The sequence below is a fragment of the Schistocerca americana genome, chromosome 3 (assembly GCF_021461395.2).
Source record: "Schistocerca americana isolate TAMUIC-IGC-003095 chromosome 3, iqSchAmer2.1, whole genome shotgun sequence".
Classification (NCBI taxonomy): Eukaryota; Metazoa; Arthropoda; class Insecta; order Orthoptera; family Acrididae; genus Schistocerca; species Schistocerca americana.
The window spans coordinates 530,976,280-530,994,240 of record NC_060121.1 but is presented as its reverse complement, the minus strand read 5'-3'; the positions used below and the strand labels follow the sequence as shown (position 1 = coordinate 530,994,240).

The 17,961-nt window shown below is 40.7% G+C and overlaps 1 protein-coding gene across 1 annotated transcript in view; it reads left to right on the top strand.

The window, feature by feature from the left end:
* The window catches only part of LOC124606202 (glutamate receptor ionotropic, delta-2-like), a 117,387-nt gene that overhangs the window by 35,066 nt on the left and 64,360 nt on the right, over window positions 1-17,961 (top strand). Inside the window, exons 3-5 of the mRNA XM_047138171.1 lie at window positions 8,855-9,145; window positions 17,465-17,589; window positions 17,673-17,849. Coding sequence (XP_046994127.1) covers window positions 8,855-9,145; window positions 17,465-17,589; window positions 17,673-17,849 — 593 coding nt within the window. The remainder of the gene's footprint in view (window positions 1-8,854; window positions 9,146-17,464; window positions 17,590-17,672; window positions 17,850-17,961) is intronic.

Sequence of the window (17,961 nt, the reverse complement as noted above, 5' to 3'; positions counted from 1 at the left end):
AAGGTGCCCTAGGCTCAGGTGAATATAAAGCATTAACCACTCTATATGTTGCTCAGGAAAGTAAAGCCTCCATGCCTCTTTGCTCTCATATTTTCTCCTAAACAACACACCTTACAGATTTGGTAGAAGCATTGCAACATCTCATTCCCCTTCGTTGCATACACTGTCTTTACTAATTTTAAGTTTGGACCTGTATTCTCCATTCTATGCATGCTTTTACGGATATTGTGAATCTTATTTTCTCCTTCTACATTCTCCATATACATAACTTACTATTTGGTTGTACCACTGTAATGTAGCAAATTAGTACGAGTTGTCGTCTCGCATTGAAGGCGTAGCTTGCCGTGGAGTCTGGAGGAGACATTTTGATTCTCACGTTCCCACAGCTGATGATGGCTACTGGGCCGGGCGAGCTGTGTACTTGCCTAACGCTGCGTGTACTACGTTACACTTACTCTCTATGAATCTGAAGAAGTACTACTAAATAGTAATCGATCATTTTCATACTTAGTGTACCGAATTCTACAGGTAACACAACCCTGTTCTTAAAATTTCAATTCAATAACTTCAATACTTCCGGAGATACAGAGTTTTACGTAAAACACATAAGAACCGTGCTGGCATTGTGAAACTTGAGTTAAGGACTGTAACGAGTTGCTCTATAGTATCAACTGAAACTACAATCAGGAAATAGGTTCACATAATCTAATTTTCTGGGACTTTCTTTAGTTTCATTACCATAGATTTCTGACGTAATAAAAAGTACTTTGGAATGTTATTATTTCATTGTGTTTTGGTTGTGTGAGCGTTTTGGAGAGACTGATAAAGTGAACGGAGGACAAACGTAAAGTGGGAATGTGATATTTTATTAAAACTATGTAGAATTTGGGTGAGAAAATTATTTTGCAGTAGGGGAATTTCTGACATACGTCCGAGTGAGCCTGATTTTGTACAAGACAGCCAGAAGGGTAGTTGAGTAGTAAATTCATTATTAATTTATGTTGTGGAAAGGAATCGTATTTTGTTTTCATTAAATTTTATCTAGTATCGGAATTACGGGATTTCTAATCTAAATTACTTGCGGTAATCTGATTGGGTGACATTAGGAATACCGCGACTATAGAAGTGCTCGAGATGATCTGATTGGATGCTTAACATAGTAGCCAATAGGAATGCAGCATTTCCGGCGCTTCTGAGTAAGGCTTTGTGCTTCAGTTCTATGAGCTGAGATAGTCGCTCGGGAGACGTCTTCTGATAAACAACTATTTAAATCGCTCTGATGAAATTTGTACAAAAATCAAGAAATTCGCACGTTTGATTGGTTCTCGCATCGTTGAAGAAAAGTGACTGCGCTGAGTATTTTGTGAAAGTTCGACGTTTGTGAGTGGTTTACTTTCGGAGATTTTCGCGTGTGAACATTTCATGCCATACACAATTTCCGCGTGGCGTGTTCCGTACCGCTTACGAGACATTATGGCGAACGCTTCTTTACAAGAAGCCCACTGAACGACTGAATATGTTCAGTGACTGTTTAGGACGTTCAAAATATCGGGTCGGACTAAATATCTTTTGGCTACTTTTGGGCGTGAACTAGTTACAGAGGCGGTAACATTGCATAATTAATGTCGGCATATTAAATACGGACTTGATAACCACTTTCCTTGTTTTAAAGACAATAAACCAACTTAAAGGAAATTTTAGATATTTTTTCAAACGAGTCATGCAAGAATTCCGAACACTCGATAGTTTAACTAACCTTCAGCTACTGCCCATTGACTGGAGTTATGTGGCCTTTGCGTGGTAGGCATTTAGCTGAAGTGTCGTCAGCTATGCTTTTATCGGCTAAACCAGTACCTACCATGGCAGAGTAAAGGGGCAGACAACCTGAAGCCTATCCAGGTAGGTGAACTGATTGTTTAACGGATAGTAGAGAGCACAACCCGCCCCTCAGCACCATCTCCTTTATCACTGTCTTCGGCATCTACTAAGTGCATTCGTAACAAAGCGTCTGCCACAGAGTTGTCAGTTCTTTTTATATATTCGATGGTATACTGTAACTGCAAAGGAATAACAGCCACTACTTCTACTTCTCATTGTCCAGTTTGCACTCTTGCAAGTAGCTAAGTTCATTACAGTCGGTTTGTACAATTGTTACATATCCTTTGAGATACACTCAGAATTTTGCTAAACCCAGAATACTGCAAGCAGCTCTTTGTGAGAGATCCAGTATCCCCTCTCATGCTTTAATAACTTTTGGCTGACGAACGAGATCGTTCAGTGCTCTGTGATTCTACATTTATTCACCAACTGAAACGATGCCACATCCACTCCAAATTCGAATTGTCCATTGTTGGCAAAGTCATGTTAGGGTAATATAAAATTTTTCTGTGTCGCAGACTGTCCTTTATTGCCACGAAATCAGCCTTATAATCTTTCACCCGTAGCCAAGGCATAGTTTTCTTCGGCAATCTCGACAGGTTTGGCGAGTTTAGACACTGATTACAAATAAACTTACGACAGTAAGAGAACATCCCTAGAAGTGACTTAAGCTGTTTCTGCATTAAATGTATTCCAAATTGCGAATAATGGCAGCCAGGTCAGACATGCATGCATCCATGTCCAAAGGAACTTCGCATCGTAATCAGAATAACACAGGCACTGCATTGTCAAATTTCCCTGCAAGCGACTTTCAAGTCAACGTCTGACCTGTATGAGAATACATATAATGGATGTAAGAGTCCAGGTTACAGACGCGTGGTTGACGACATTTGGAAGTTTGGGTCTGGCCGTGAGCCGCGCACGGATAGCCAAATGGTAGCCAGCACGGTAGCTCAGCGTGTTCGGTCAGAGTATTAGCTCCTCTTAAGATCCACTGCAGCAACCTGCTGTACACGCAAGTTCCATTGCATGCCTCACTCCAATATCTGCTGCCACAGGTTCCAAGTCTTGTTCGCCTCGCCAGCAGCTGAAGTTTGCGCCTCTGGATCTACCTCTGCCCGGGCCACATCGAAATAAACATTGCCTTCGCACTCTGTTATTGACAATGACCCACTTGCCTGATTACCCAGCTCTAGTGCTGCCAATTCTACCAACCCATATTCATCTCTAGCTTCGTGACTAAACAAGCAATTTAAGTCTACATCCACTGACGTTCGCCGTCGCTTCTGTTCACTATTGCCTCTATATCTGTGTACTCACACTAGCCTCCCCATAGTTTCTCGTAGCCCATCACGACCTCTGTAGCAAATATCGGTGCCTCTTTTTCTGCCTCGTGGTAGCTACTGCTGCTTGTTTTTATCCCCTCTCCAGTCCTATTCTTAAGGGGAGACGGAAGGCAATTTTTATCCCTATTCTGCCTATGCTATTTTACCCTCTGAATAGATACACTTTTCGAAAGAACTATAAGTGATAAAACAATGAAATTGTTACTGCATGTATATAACATATGCGCCTCAATTTACAAGCAAAATGAACATAATACCTTTTATGGTTTTGAAGAAAAAATTTATTCTTTTACTAGTAAAATTTAACTTTTTTTGTACATTAATTATTATGAAACAGTTTCTGATTGGTTGGTGTTTTCTCCATTTACTTTTAATAACTTATTACCATCTGCAGTACAAATTGACCAAATTTCATGTTTCTAATCTCATTAATTTATCAAATAATGGTACCTGAAAGTAAAAAAAAAGTAATTTTGAGGAAAGTCCATTACGGTTTAATATTGCAATTCTAGTATAGTTATTGATGAGAATTACTTACCACTAATATTTTCCTGCACCATACTGAGCATCATCTAAATCATACTGACCTTCTTTTCTTCTCTTGGTCTCTCTTCTTTTCTGTCTGGCTTCTTTTGTGCATTTTAAATTAGCAATATCTGCTTTGCGGATTCTCTCTTTATCTATTTGCACCAAGGATTTTGCAGTATTTCCACTAGATTTTATGCCCAATAATTCCAAAACATCCAGTTTTCTAATTACACCATCATTGAAGCATAAAATAGCATCATAAACACCAAATTTTAGGGTTGTAAGCTGAACAAATACAGTTTTCAGTAACCAGCTCCAATTGACAGAATTTACACATTCATTTAAATTTTGGATTTTCCCATGTAGACATTTATTCAACAAGGTATCTTTACAAAGATCTCTAAATATATAACAATAGAAGCATGAAATAATATACAAGGAGTAAAAGAATGTTGTGCATTATCTCCGCATGGCGCAAAAAGGAATGCGTGGCATGTAAATGCCAGATTGCACAGAGCGTCAGGGAAACCGTCATATCTCACGAAAAAATTGTCGTATATGTATATAACAAAAACTGTTTCACGCAGGAAAGACCAAGTATTTCAAATATGCTAAAATCTAAAAATCGAACTTTTGAAGCCAATAGCGTTCCGTCTCCCCTTGAGGAAGTTTGTCCTGTTCACTCCTCGGACACCAGTCAGGGGAAAATTAGTTTCTTGACTGCTTTCTTGGTTGGTTATTATTCTCCTGGCCGTTGCAATTAGGCCGTCATCCTCATTTGTATTACTCTGCTGATTGCCACTTTTGCCAGAATTTGGCTGATAATTATTCACGCCACACTGGGATCGCCCCCATCTGAATCTTGTACTTCGTGGTAGTTCCTCTCGCCCTGTTTGTTATAAATCGTTCTTTTGCTAGTTGTTTCTATTGTTTCTGTAGCACATTGCATTATCCACGAGGCCCGCGAGCTCAAACGAAAAACACAGTATCCTATCAATATAATATTAGTGAGCCACAGTTGGAACCTGTAAACTTATACAAATATTTGGGTGTAACAGTACGGATATGAAGTGGAACTATCTCACAGCCTCAGTCGTGGGTAAAGCAGGTTGCAGACTTCGCGTTTAGTAGTACAGTACCAGGGAAATGCAACCAGTCTGCAAAGGAGATTGCTTACAAACCACTTGTGCGAACGGTTTTAGAATACTGCTCAAGAGTGTGGGACCCGCAACAAACGGGACTAACACGGAATGTTGAACGTATACGGAGAAGGCCAGCACGAATGGTCTCAGGTTTTTTTTGATCCGTGGGGGAGTGTCACGTGGGTACTGAAGAAACTGGACTGGCAGAGTCTTGAAGACAGACGGAAACTATCCTGAGAAAGTCTACTACAAAAATTTCAAGAACCGGCTTTAAATGACGACTCTAGGAACACATTACAGCTCCCTACATATCGCTCACATAGGGATCGTGAGGATAACATTAGATTAATTACAGCATGCACAGAAGCATTTAAATAATCATTATTCTCGCGCTCCGTAAGTAAGTGGAACGGAAAAAGGCGTTAACAACTGGTACAGTGGAATGTACCTTTTGCCATGCACTTCACAGTGGTTGACAGAGTATATATGTAGATGTAGAGTGTACAAAGTGCAGACTCTATGTTCTTCTTTCTATTCACACACTCTCTCTTTCCACGAAACATCTACTTTTTCTCCTAAAAATGTTTTTCCCCTCCGGTTATCCAGTCTGCCACCTTCTTTTCAACCTGAGTAATATGAGCGCAAATTGCCACTAGCGAAGAACGAGTTTTCACAGTCTGGTCATCGAATTTTTTTCTTATCAACTCCTTAGATTTTCTGTCTCTCTCCCCAAACTGATTTACTCCTGTAAATTGACTGTTCATCCCCTCAACTTGACTGTCCATCCTCTTCAGTTTCAACATTATGTATTTCAATGAATATTTCTTGAACATTCTCTTCCCCCACAGACCTACTCAGACTATTAAGCTCATTCGAATGGTCGAAACCATACTTAGTGGGTGAGTGCCTAATACCCTTTGACAATACTAGCAATCTGCAAAAATAATGCGTGGTCAATAGCAAATTCTGCTTGCACTTAATTTGTGTCTGCAACCGCTGTCCACTACAGGTGAAATGGCAACGTCCGTGAGAATTTCGTGGCGCTTCTGTGGCGCGTTGGAGCGCCTTTGCCCACCGTGTGTGTTTGGAAGCGCAGTGTTTTGGAGACTGCTGGTTCTCACTGCTGCTGAGCCAACAGTATCCGAAAGCGTCGTGTAGCCATTGGTGTGATGCTATGGCGAACCTATGGGTGTGTGTGTGTAGCATGCTGCGTCGTCCTGAAGACCACTGCTGCTGTACCGATGACATTCGCGCATTCACGGTGAAAGCAAATAAAGAAGTGGCTATCTGCAACTAAATTTTCACACGCACGATGCACTAACCTTCCGGTCTAGTTGCTGTGCATACGAAATACCGGATAAAATAACTACCTTTGACTCGTATCGTTGTCATAGGGCTTACAGTTTGTATCTGTCAGGTTTTTAATAAAAATTTTAATCCATACCTGAAACCAAAAAACAGAGTAAATAACTGTTAGATTGCTGCATAGGTGCTGCTTACAAATAATGTTTCCCAGCAGCGAGTTTAGAGTTCGACATCATTCACTCTTTATTCATTAATTGCACACAATAGTGCACATAGAATGTTGGCCATAACCTTGTTACTAAGTCTACGTAGCTACAGAGTCCTTAGTAAGCATGATCGCACTAAGTAATGTTGTTCTTATGGCCAACAGTGAACTTAATTCCTGGTTCTTAAGTAACCAAGTTCTGAGACAAACTTGGTGATGATGATGTAGTTGCCAACAGTGTAAATCGACCCTTAGTCTTTAGTACACCAGACCTGAAGATGGTTGTCATTCAGCCGAAACCAGTTATCAGCAAATTGTAATTTTAATTTTTACTGCGATAAGAATATTACCAATTTTTAACAAATAAATCAGGTATCTCTATCTCCGTCACCTGACGATGTCAGGACTTACAAACACACATAGACGGCACACCAGTTTTTTTAGAAAATGATCTAATCCTTCCGTTGCAGCTATGCAAATTTATGTGTCTGTAATGGAATTTAAAACTCACGGGACACCATGAAAAATTCTGATTAATTAATTAAAATCGGCAATTAACATATAAAACTTATATCTAACTGATGTTTATGATTTGTGACTACATTTACAAAAACATGCTGCCATGCTAATCATCTATAAAACTTGTGTAATTAAATATGCTTACTTTAATTTAACATGTGATTCAATCACCTCTCACTGGCTAATAATGTATGCAAATAAACATGTAAGTATTCCATTCAGTACGTCTTGATGAGCGCTTTTATATGATGGGTCGATCTCATTTGTCGTTAAATTATGACAACTGTTATTAGAGGTATTGTGAAAGTCCGTTCTTCGCTCAATAACTGATTAAATGTGTCATTTGCAAAGTCAAACTGTACTCAGCTGAATCATCCCGCATTGCTCTCAGAGTTGGCGTATTGTACTCCACTGTACATCGTATGGTCTACGCTACACATTCGCAAACGTATACAAAGCCAAGTAGTCCACTGCGTGAGCTGCAGTGGTGGATGTGACGTCAGCTCCGGACTTCGGCGCTACCCTGACAGAAGCGCGTGCGCCAGCCGCCTCCCACCTGACGGAGCGCCTAGCCTAGCTGGCTCCTCATGTTAATCCTTTGAGCACCAGTGGTTTCCGCCTCAAGCCACCATTTTATTAATTTTATTTCGAAGTACCAGTCAGTGCCTTTTAGTACGAAACCACCGATGCTATTGCAAAACAGATACATCTAGTACTGAGGTACTTCTACGAATGTAATGCATTGTAGTAGTCACTTACAGCAAGCATTCAAAGCAACAGTCGGGGCGCAGTATGTACAACGTGGCTGTAGGAGATTGTGACACGAAGATTTTTTTTACAGTGATCATACTGAGAGCATGATTGACAGCTAAATCAAGAACATCTAAAGTTATTGTAACGTAAATTTGAGATTTCACTACTGCTTTAATGAGTTGTTTCGAAATGAAACCACTACAGCAGTGTGTACCTTTCATATAAATTTATTAACTCTTATGCCAGTTTTTGCTTTTATTTAGGATAATTTGCTTTAGGCGTTATGAGTTCATAGACGTTGTGGGACTGTGTCTAGGAAAAATGCGAAACTGCTTTCAAATATATCACATGAAATTACTGGAGGTTGAAAACTGTGTGTCCCAATGGTTCCAAAGTGCAAGCATCTCCCTGTTTACTTTTTGCCAGTTTCTTCTTGTATACTATTATGATGAAGGTTATTTTTATGAAAAATTTCGAAGTTATTTTTTTCATATTGTATCAGAGTGACGCAATGCCAAGGAGCCGTCCTTCCATCCTCAACCACAACAAACCACTCTTGGTATCCTTACTGTCTGTCATTTACAGGCCCTGCAAAACTTCGTCGAGTAACCCCAGATATCACTTCTGTTACACAAGTTTGCTTCCTCTCAATTACTACGAACTGTTACAGATCTGACAGAAAGACACAAATCGTGTTGCACAATTGAAGGATATTCCATAGGCTGGCAGCCTAATTAGGAGTTGCTTGTGGATAACGGTGTCGAAAACCCTTCCGGATATCTAGAAATATGGGACAAACTTGATATTTTGCGAGAACAAAGAGCCTGCTGTGTTTCACAATAACGATACTTCTGTGAATCTGTGCTGATTATGTGTCAAGGGATTGTTTTCTTCAAGATGTTTTATAATGTTCAAACACAGTATATGTTCAAAACGTCTGCTGTAAATTAATGATGATGTGACTCAAGAGTAAGATTTTGAACATGACTGCACTTCAGCAACTGCGCATTCGAGGGCTTTAGTGGATTGGAAATAACAGGCAACTAGTTGCAAAATAAAGGTTTATTAAAACCATGGTCAAGGTTTATTTTGTAACTGGTTGGCTGTTATTCCCAGCCCATTCAAGTTCTTACTCGAGAGTGCTGAGTATGTTAGATGTCTGGAATGTTCGTCACCAGAGTGTGGAGCTGGGCCTCCTGAACACGTCGAGTCACTGGTTGGTGAGGAGCAGAGGTCCCCCGCCTCCAGGCCTGGTCGTGCGCTTGGACAGTGACGTCACGTGGGCCACCCCCCGTGCTTCTGGCGATCTGCTGCTGCAGCAGCTGACCAGAGACCATCTGGCGGGCACCACTGTGCAGCGCCCGCTGGGGTCCTGGTCACCAGTTGCTGGCCTCGTTTGTCACGACCATTGTCGCAGCCAGGGCTTCCGGAGGAACCTCTGGGGCCCCATCCTGAGAGTCGGCACAGTGGTGAGCGCGCAAATGCATCGCTGGACATTAAAACTGCATCACCAAGAAGGACAGAAGACAGCATTTTACTTTTTATGCGAATACTGTATAATAGGAAAAATATATGTTGAAATTTCAAGGTGATTTTGGCGTAATACAGGACGAGAAACTTAGTATACAGCGCTGCCAGCTCCATTTTGGCTTTTCATCAAGTGGAACTGACAAGGGGAGGCCGTCAATTGTGAAATTCAGATTCGATTCATACTGCGCATAATAAAAGCTCATGGCCAGAGGTGTAATGTGGCAAAGCACCAAGATGCACTTCTCGGCCGTTGTCGAGAAAATCGACAGTTAAAAGAAACCGTTACGGTGAAATATTCTCTACGATTAACAGTTTTCTACAGCGTCGTGGCGCAGCGGTAAGCGCTCGGGTTCGTAATCCGAAGGTCGCCGGATCGAATCTGGCGCTATACAACCCTTTTTTTTAGTATTTGTTTTTTGTAATTCAAATATATATATGTATATAATTCCCGGCAATCAGTTGCAACAATTATGCATATAATAAGTTGCTGAAAGTCGTTTGTCGTGGAAAAACTGGCGACTTCGAACATCATTATGTTTTCCGCAAACAAAATTGTATTTCACAAATGTTATTAATTGTCTTCATAATGTTAACCACGTATACTTAACGGAAGACGTAGAAACGGTATTACGAAACGAATACGTATAGCGTAAGTCAAACGTTCGAATTAGAATAGAGACCTCACGAACACAAATTTGCTGCGGCAGGTATGAAATATAAACTCCGTTACTCGCTCGTTACACTTGAAGGACAGATGTTAAAAGGGCCGAAACGAGCCGCCGCGTAACAGCGTAGTTGCCTGCTAACTTCGAAAGAAGAAACTTATAACATCGTCGAAAATCAGTGCGGACGGGAGAGCTTTGGAACACCCTGTTGAAAAAACGGAAAAATGGAGGTGGTACAATTGGAGAGCGATCCGCCTTCACCAACATGCATAAGGAATTCATTAATAGTTTATATATATATATGTATATATATTTGAATTACAAAAAACTAATAATAAAAAAAAAGGGTTGTATGCCGCGAGATTCGATCCGGCGACCTGCGGATCACGAACCCGAGCGCTTACCGCTGCGCCACGACGCTGTAGAAAATTATCAATCGTAGAGAGTATTTCACCGCAACGGTTTCTTTTAACTGTCCATTTTTTGGACAACGGCTGAGAAGTGCATCTTGGTGCTTTGCCACATTACACCTCTGGCCATGAGCTTTTATTATGCGCAGTATGAATCGAATCTGAATTTCACAATTGGCGGCCTCCCCTTGTGAGTTTGGATGACCGAACCGGTACGTCATTCCACGTTGCCCTCAACTCTGTGCCAGACTGCATGAGATTTAGTGACTGGCGTTTTGTGGCACGTCACTCTCTCGACAACCCATAAGCAGACGTTTTCAGTAAGTGAGAGATTTGGAGAACTTCCTGCATAGTTCAACGGTCAACATCCTCCATTCCGAGGAAGGTTAGGAAGTTATTTTTTATTACTTTATTTGCTGTCATTCTCAAATGATCTGCCACCTACGTACTGATACAGGTCGTGTTTTCACAATATTAAATTTTATATATAAAGAATATGAAGCTTATTTTATTTATAATTTTTTAATAATAATATAATAAAGAGTGAACTCAAACTTTGACATGAATAGTTCAGTTGGGGCTATATGGTAAAGAAAAAACAATAAAAATGTTTGTTTCGTAAAGAACTCGCCTTGCATCTCAACATAGTCTCCCTTGAACAATATACACTTGATCCTGCGGCCTCAACCCTTTTCATCTCATCGCAAAAATAGGTTCTGTTAATCTCTGCCAAATACTCGTTGATTGCAATTATCACTTTCTCGTTCGACGAAAGCTTTTTCCCAGCAAGTAATACATGTTTAAATTTTTAGGTGATTTGGGGGTAATACAGGATTAGAAACTTAGTATATAAAGCTTCCAGTTCCATCTTGGTTATACATCAAGTGGAACTGAGTTTGGATGAACGAAATGGGTACGCCGTTGCATGCTAGGGAACAGTAAGAAGTCACTTGAGCTAAGTCTGGTGGGTAGGGTGGATGAGGAACCAATCCAAAGCCTAATTTATACAGTTTTGCCATAGTTATCGCTGGTGTGTGCGATGGTGTATTATCCTGGTGAAAGAGCACATTTTTGTGTACCAGACCATGTCTTTTTTAGGCAACGCAAATTTCAGACGATCCAACAATGAAGACTGATAGGATCTAGTTATGGTTCCTCCATTTTCCAAGTAATCTGTGAGGATTATTCTTTGGGAATCCCAAAAAACAGTGTCCATCACGTTCCCAGCTGATAAATGGTCTTCGTCTTCTTCGGTGCACTTTTACCAGTCTTTATCCATTGTTCTGACTGCCGTTTTGACTCTGGTGAATAATGATGGGTCCAGGTTTCACCAACAGTCACAAATTGGCGCAAAAAGTCTTGCGGACTGCTATTAAACGTGTTGTGCCGGATACACTTTCGGTAGACTGTGAGCGATCGCGGCACCCACTTCGCACATAGCTCATTCATAGCCAATTCTCCGTGCAGGATACTGTGCACTCGCTCACTTGAAATGCCCACAGTCTCAGCAATCTCTCAAATTTTTCTGGCGGTCTCGCATTACCATATCATGGATTTTGTCAATGGTTTCCTTTGTGGTGGCCTCAATTGGACGGCCGGAGCGCGCTTGGTCTTCGGTGCTTGTCCGACCACTTTTAAATTCATTTATCCATAAATAAATGGTCTTCAATGATGGCGAAGAGTCTACATGAACTTCACCCAATTCCGTTTTGATTTTAGTGGCAGTCCAACCTCCAAATGAAAATGTTTAATGACAGCACGAAACTCGGTTTTCTCCATTTTCAGCCGCAGTCAACACATTGACCATTTCAGACAGCTGTCAGGAATGTATTGTACTATGTACACTGTTGAAATTCTTTGTACGATCCTTGGAGTAATCAAACTTACCAACCATCAAGGTGCAACAGAAATGTTCCATTCTTTCATAGCAATTTACTGTTCTTATCAAAGCACCCTCGTATTTATATATAAGTAGTTTCAATGTTTTAACTTAACATTTACTGCATTGGAGATGGCCACAAAATGACCTAAATTCTATAAAATAAACATTATTTGCCATTGATTGCTGTACCCTTTACTACCTAAAGTAAATACAGTCGCTGGGCACAGCTGCTTCCTCACGGAATCAAACCTGATTTTAACAAAGTTAAACAATATTGCAGCTTCAAATATTTTTAAACTTAAAATTAATTACGAATCAGAAAAGCTTAAAATAAACAATTTGTGTATTAAGAAGATAGAAAAATAGGAAACGGAAAGGGTTTAGACTTACAGAATGCTAGCACTGAAGTACCTCAGAACGACAATGAGCCTCTCGCTTCTGAGCAGCCACCGCCCCATCTATTGCTACCCGTTTCTCAGGGTGGGAACCTTAGCAATACTTTGAGTCTCTCGCCCTGAGATGGCGTGATCCTGCAACTAAGTTAAGTTATAGTACACAGCAGCGTGTGGGGTCCTCTATTTCTGTATTTCTCCACCAGTCTATTATTGTTGTCTACTATACATATGTTTTTGTGGCAATGCAGTAACTAAACACCTACTTCTTATTCTCTGTTTGTCTGCCTTCGGTTAGGCCGCTATCGTCTGATTTGCTACCGCTACTGCTGTTGTCTGTCTCGCTGGAATTGTTTATTGAGCCATTTGTCACCTGGGCTCCTTGCGCCATAGATCAGGAGTCCACTACACGCAGGAAGGAAATTTCGGAAAACCGTGTTTAGAAACTTTGCTTTAGTGGTGCTGTCATCAATAACATCACCATTGTTATCGCGCTGTGAAGGTATTGATTCCATTTTCCACTGATGTATTTTACATACGACCGAAATCCCTTCTGGTTTTCTACCATATTTCGAGAGAGAATTTCGTTGTCGAAACTGTTGAAAGCTTATCGCACTGAAGTTCATGCTAAATTTCGAGCTTCTGTGAAACTTAGCCAGTCTTGGAGGTTTTGAGTTCTTGTAAATGACATTTTTTTGTGTACCGTGGGGGATCGTTAACGCCTCGTACTAATTTATTTGGTACATATCTCTCAACTGCCGTCGATACTACTCCGAATATAAACCTCATCTGGTCTGCGATTACATACTCAGATTGAAAGGAGTGGAGACTCCCTCTTAGGAAGGTGTCAAGCGAGTTTTTATCTGCTTTTTTTTTAAATAGATTTATTTTGCATTTGTTTCTGGTGGATTTGGATGTTGCTTGTATCTGAAGTAGTTGTTCAAAATAAATTTCTGAGAAGGCATTCAGTACGATTTCGGACGATGTTTAATGCCTGCCACCGACTTCAAACATGTATTTTCGCCACCATAGCAAGGGTAGATTGAAGTCACCACCAATTGTAATTGCATGAGTGAGGCACCTGTTTGAAAAGCCACTCATATTTTCTTCGAACTGTTCAGTAACTATATCATCTGAGTCGGAGGGTCGGTAAAGGTAACCAATTATTAATTGATTCCGGTTGTCAAGTATAACCTCTACTCATACTAGCTCACAGGAACTATCTATTTCAATTTCTGTACAAGGTAAACTATTTCTCATAACAATAAACCCTTCGCCATCAACTGTATTTAATCTATCCTTTCTGAACGCAGTTAGTTTCTTTGTAAAGATTTCGGCTGAACCTATTTCCTGCTTTAGCCAGCATTCCATGCCCATAACGATTTGAGATTCAGTGCTTTATATCAGCATTTGAAGCTCTGTTACTTTTCCAGCACATCTGCGACAACTTAGAACTACAATACGGATTGTTTCCATGTCTACCCTCTTCCTGTGTTCGGCCTGCACCCTTTGAAATTAAAGCACTTTCTGTACTTTACCGAGACTCTCTAAACTAAAAAACCACCCAGTCCCCTCCACACAGGTCTCGTTGCCCGAAGCAAATATTTCAAAATTCGAATCAAGAACAATTTCCAACCTGAATAACTTAAAAGTAGATGACCTAGTTGTAGTGAATCAGCTTAAAACACTTAAGAAAGGCTTCCAGTCCAGATTTTATAGCAGACAGGTTCCTTTCGGAATATGCTGATACAATACATCCATACACAGCAGTCATATGCAACCGTTCGCCTGTAGAAAGACTCGTACCCAAAGACTGTAGAGTTGCATAAGTCACACCAATACCCAAGAAAGGAAATAGGAGCAATCCGTTGAATTACAGACCCATATCACTAACGTCGAATTGCAGTAGAATTTTGGAACATATAATATGATCGAGAAAACGATTTTTTGACTAATAGCCAACACGGATTCAGAAAATATCGTTCTTGTGGAACGCAGCTAGCTCTTTACTCTCACGAAGTAATGAGTGCTATCGATAGGTGACGTAAAATTGATTCTTCATTTTTAGATTTCCAGGAGGCTTTTGACACCGTTCCTCACAAGCGACTTCTAATTAAATTGCGAGCCTACGGAGTTGGCCTCAGTGACTGGATTCGTGATTTCTTTTGAGAAAGGTCTAGTTCGTAATAATTGACGGAAAGTCAACGAGTAAAACATAAGTAGTATCTGGCGTTCCCCAAGGAAGTGTTATAGGCCCTCTGCTGTTCCTGGACGCAGATCTATTAGATTGTTTGCAGTTGAGGCTGTCATTTATTGTCTAGTAAAATCACCAGAATATCAAAACCAATTGTAAAATGAATTAGATAGGATGTCTGCACGGTGCGAAAAGTTGACTCTAAATCATAAAAAGTATGAAGTCACCCACATGAGTACTAAAAAGAAGCCGTTAAATTTCAGTTACACGATAAATCACTCAAATCTAAAGGCTGTAAACTAAGTAAAAACTTAGGGATTACAGTTGCGAATAACTTCAATTGGGACGCTCACATAGATAATGTTGTGGGGAAAGCAAATCAAAGACTGCGATTTGTTGACAGAACATTTAGAAAATGTAACAGGTCTACTAAAGAGACCACCTAAACTACGCTTGTCCGCCCTCTTCTGGAGTACTGCTGTGCACTGTGGGATCCGCACCAGACAGGATTGACGTAGGACACCGAAAACGTTCACAGAAGGGCAGCTCGTTTTGTATTATCGCGAAATAGGGGAGATAGTGTCACAGACATGAAACGTGAATTGGAGCGGCAATCATTAAAACAAAGGCGTTTTCCGCTGCGGCAGGCCCTTCTCATGAAATTTACATCACCAACCTTCTGCTAAGAGTGTGAAAATATGTTTTTAGCGCCCTCCTACCCATGGAGAAATGATCATCATAATAAAATAAGTGAAATCAGAGCTCGCACGGAAAGTTTTTAAGTGTTCCTTTTTCCCACGCGTTGTTCGAGAGTGGAACGGTAGAGAAGTAGCTTGAAGGTGGTTCGATGAACCCTCTACCCGGCATTTAATTGTGAATTACAGAGTAATCAAGTAGATGTAGATGTTATCCTCACCAAAGCAGCGAATGGACTGTAGACTGGCGTAATCTTACTGTACGACAGTCCGCCTGTAAAAGATATTAATTCTACGAAAATTTTCGGCGCCAACTTTGAAGGAGCAATTTAACGTTACTATTTCATAATCAGTTTCACTGTTACTGAAATGCAGTTATTTTGTTGAAATTATGTTTCAATCTTCTGCTTGTAATCAAGCAAGTTGTGAGATTAAGATGTAGCTCAATGGCTACCATGTTCAAAATGTAAATTAAGAGGAAATGAAAATTAAGTAACTGTCAAAATTGTGAAGTTAGTCTCTAGATTAATATAAGCTAGCAATGCAATCAGTATGCTTCATAGAGATACAAATAGATTTAGAGCTTCCAAAGTGAAATTTTCACTCTGCGGCGGAGTGTGCGCTGATATGAAACTTCCTGGCACATTAAAACTGTGTGCCAGGAAGTTTCAGATTTAGAGCTGTCTATTACAGGAAAAAAAAAAACCTTTAGGTGAAATTACGTCATTTTTCCGTTGTCGTGATATTTAAATAATAATAATATGTTTTGATTGTTGTGCTTTACATAAGATTATCTAAAAGAAACAATGATACTTAAACAGGAATTTGTTTAAGATCTTGAGAGAATGAATTTAAGAAAACATGTTAAGTAACAGAATCTGTTTCACACTGGTTGTGTGAATTTTGGACTGTGATATTCAGTACAGTTCTACCTGTGGTGTCACCGCCAGACACCACACTTGCTTGGTGGTAGCCTTTAAATCGGCCGCGGTCCGTTAGTATACGTCGGACCCGCGTGTCGCCACTATCAGTGATTGCAGACCGAGCGCCGCCACACGGCAGGTCTAGAGAGACTTCCTAGCACTCGACCCCAGTTGTACAACCGACTTTGCTAGCGATGGTTCACTGACAAAATACGCTCTCATTTGCCGAGACGATAGTTAGCATAGCCTTCAGCTACGTCATTTGCTACGATCTAGCAAGGCGCCATTATCAGTTGCTATTGATCTTGTTAATCATGCACCGTCAGACCGACGTTCACCTTTAACGGATTAAAGTTAAGTATTCCACCAGCTACGTCCATTTTTCTAAATTCTAATTTCCTTGTCCTGTCCCAGACCTCACGCCAGCCTGCGTGAGTTAAAACGCGTGCCTTTCGGCTTCCTCTATTATTAAGGTGTTGGCTCTCCTGCCAACCCACAACACTACCCACTTACATTTAATACAGGCTCTTGCCTTATTTGTATTAGCTCTTGTGATAGCTAGAGTTGAAGCTTGCAGAATGATATCTGGCTAACTCTTCATGTGTGTAATTTAGTATAAGCACATTGCACGCGGTAGCCATTATTCTTCATGTAGCGTTGGCTATAAATTCCTTCATAAATTAATGTTGCATAATCTTGCTTTCCAGAACTCACAATTTTCGGGAACGACTTTGCGACATGACTGCTGCTGTCACACCAACTTTCACTTGAATTTATACGTGTTTAGCACTCACAAAAGTATTAACATCATCAGACATGAAGCAGCTACGTCCGAACACCAGGATACCCTTCCCGCTATTGTCAACTTTTCTTTCCTTCAGTCTTCTATCAGCCACGCCCACAACATTTCCTGTGTGTTCCTTCCATTTTAAATTGTTCGTAATTGTAATTCCTAGGAATTTAGTTGAACAGTTTTTTGAAACTGGACCTTTAATTATGGACGTCCTGTATTTTATGACGCAGGAAAAGAAGCGTAGTGTTGTTACAAAAACTAAGTGATAAAATTTTCGAAAATATAACGTGGAACTTGCTTTCAGGTAACTGACCTGCCTCTCGATAATCTCGGACAGCGCCTCAGTGACGTCGAAGGGAAATATGTAGACACAATGGCACGTTTTGGTTGGGGACTGACAAACATTCTGTCACAAAAATTAAATTTCACGTACGTCTCGTAACTAGCTTTCAGGCTTCTTAAGATATAGTTGTTAACAATTTCATATAACATTAACCGCTTTCTCTTTACAGAACAGTTCTGTACGCGACGGCGTCTTTCGGATACAAGCGGCAGAGTGAAAACAACACGGTCGATGGACTGGTGGGTATGCTGGAGAGAGGGCTGGTCGACGTCGGATCGGCGGGGCTGGTCATGGTGGAAGACCGCCTCAGCCGCATCGACTACGCCGGGCCCTCCCGCCTCTGGGTGTAAGTGTTGCCAACTCGTCAGCTGCGAGTCTGCACCAACCTGCCGTAGATAAATGCTGGATAAACAGGCTTGCTGCATCAGGTGTAGCATACAGAGATTCGTCAGGCTTAT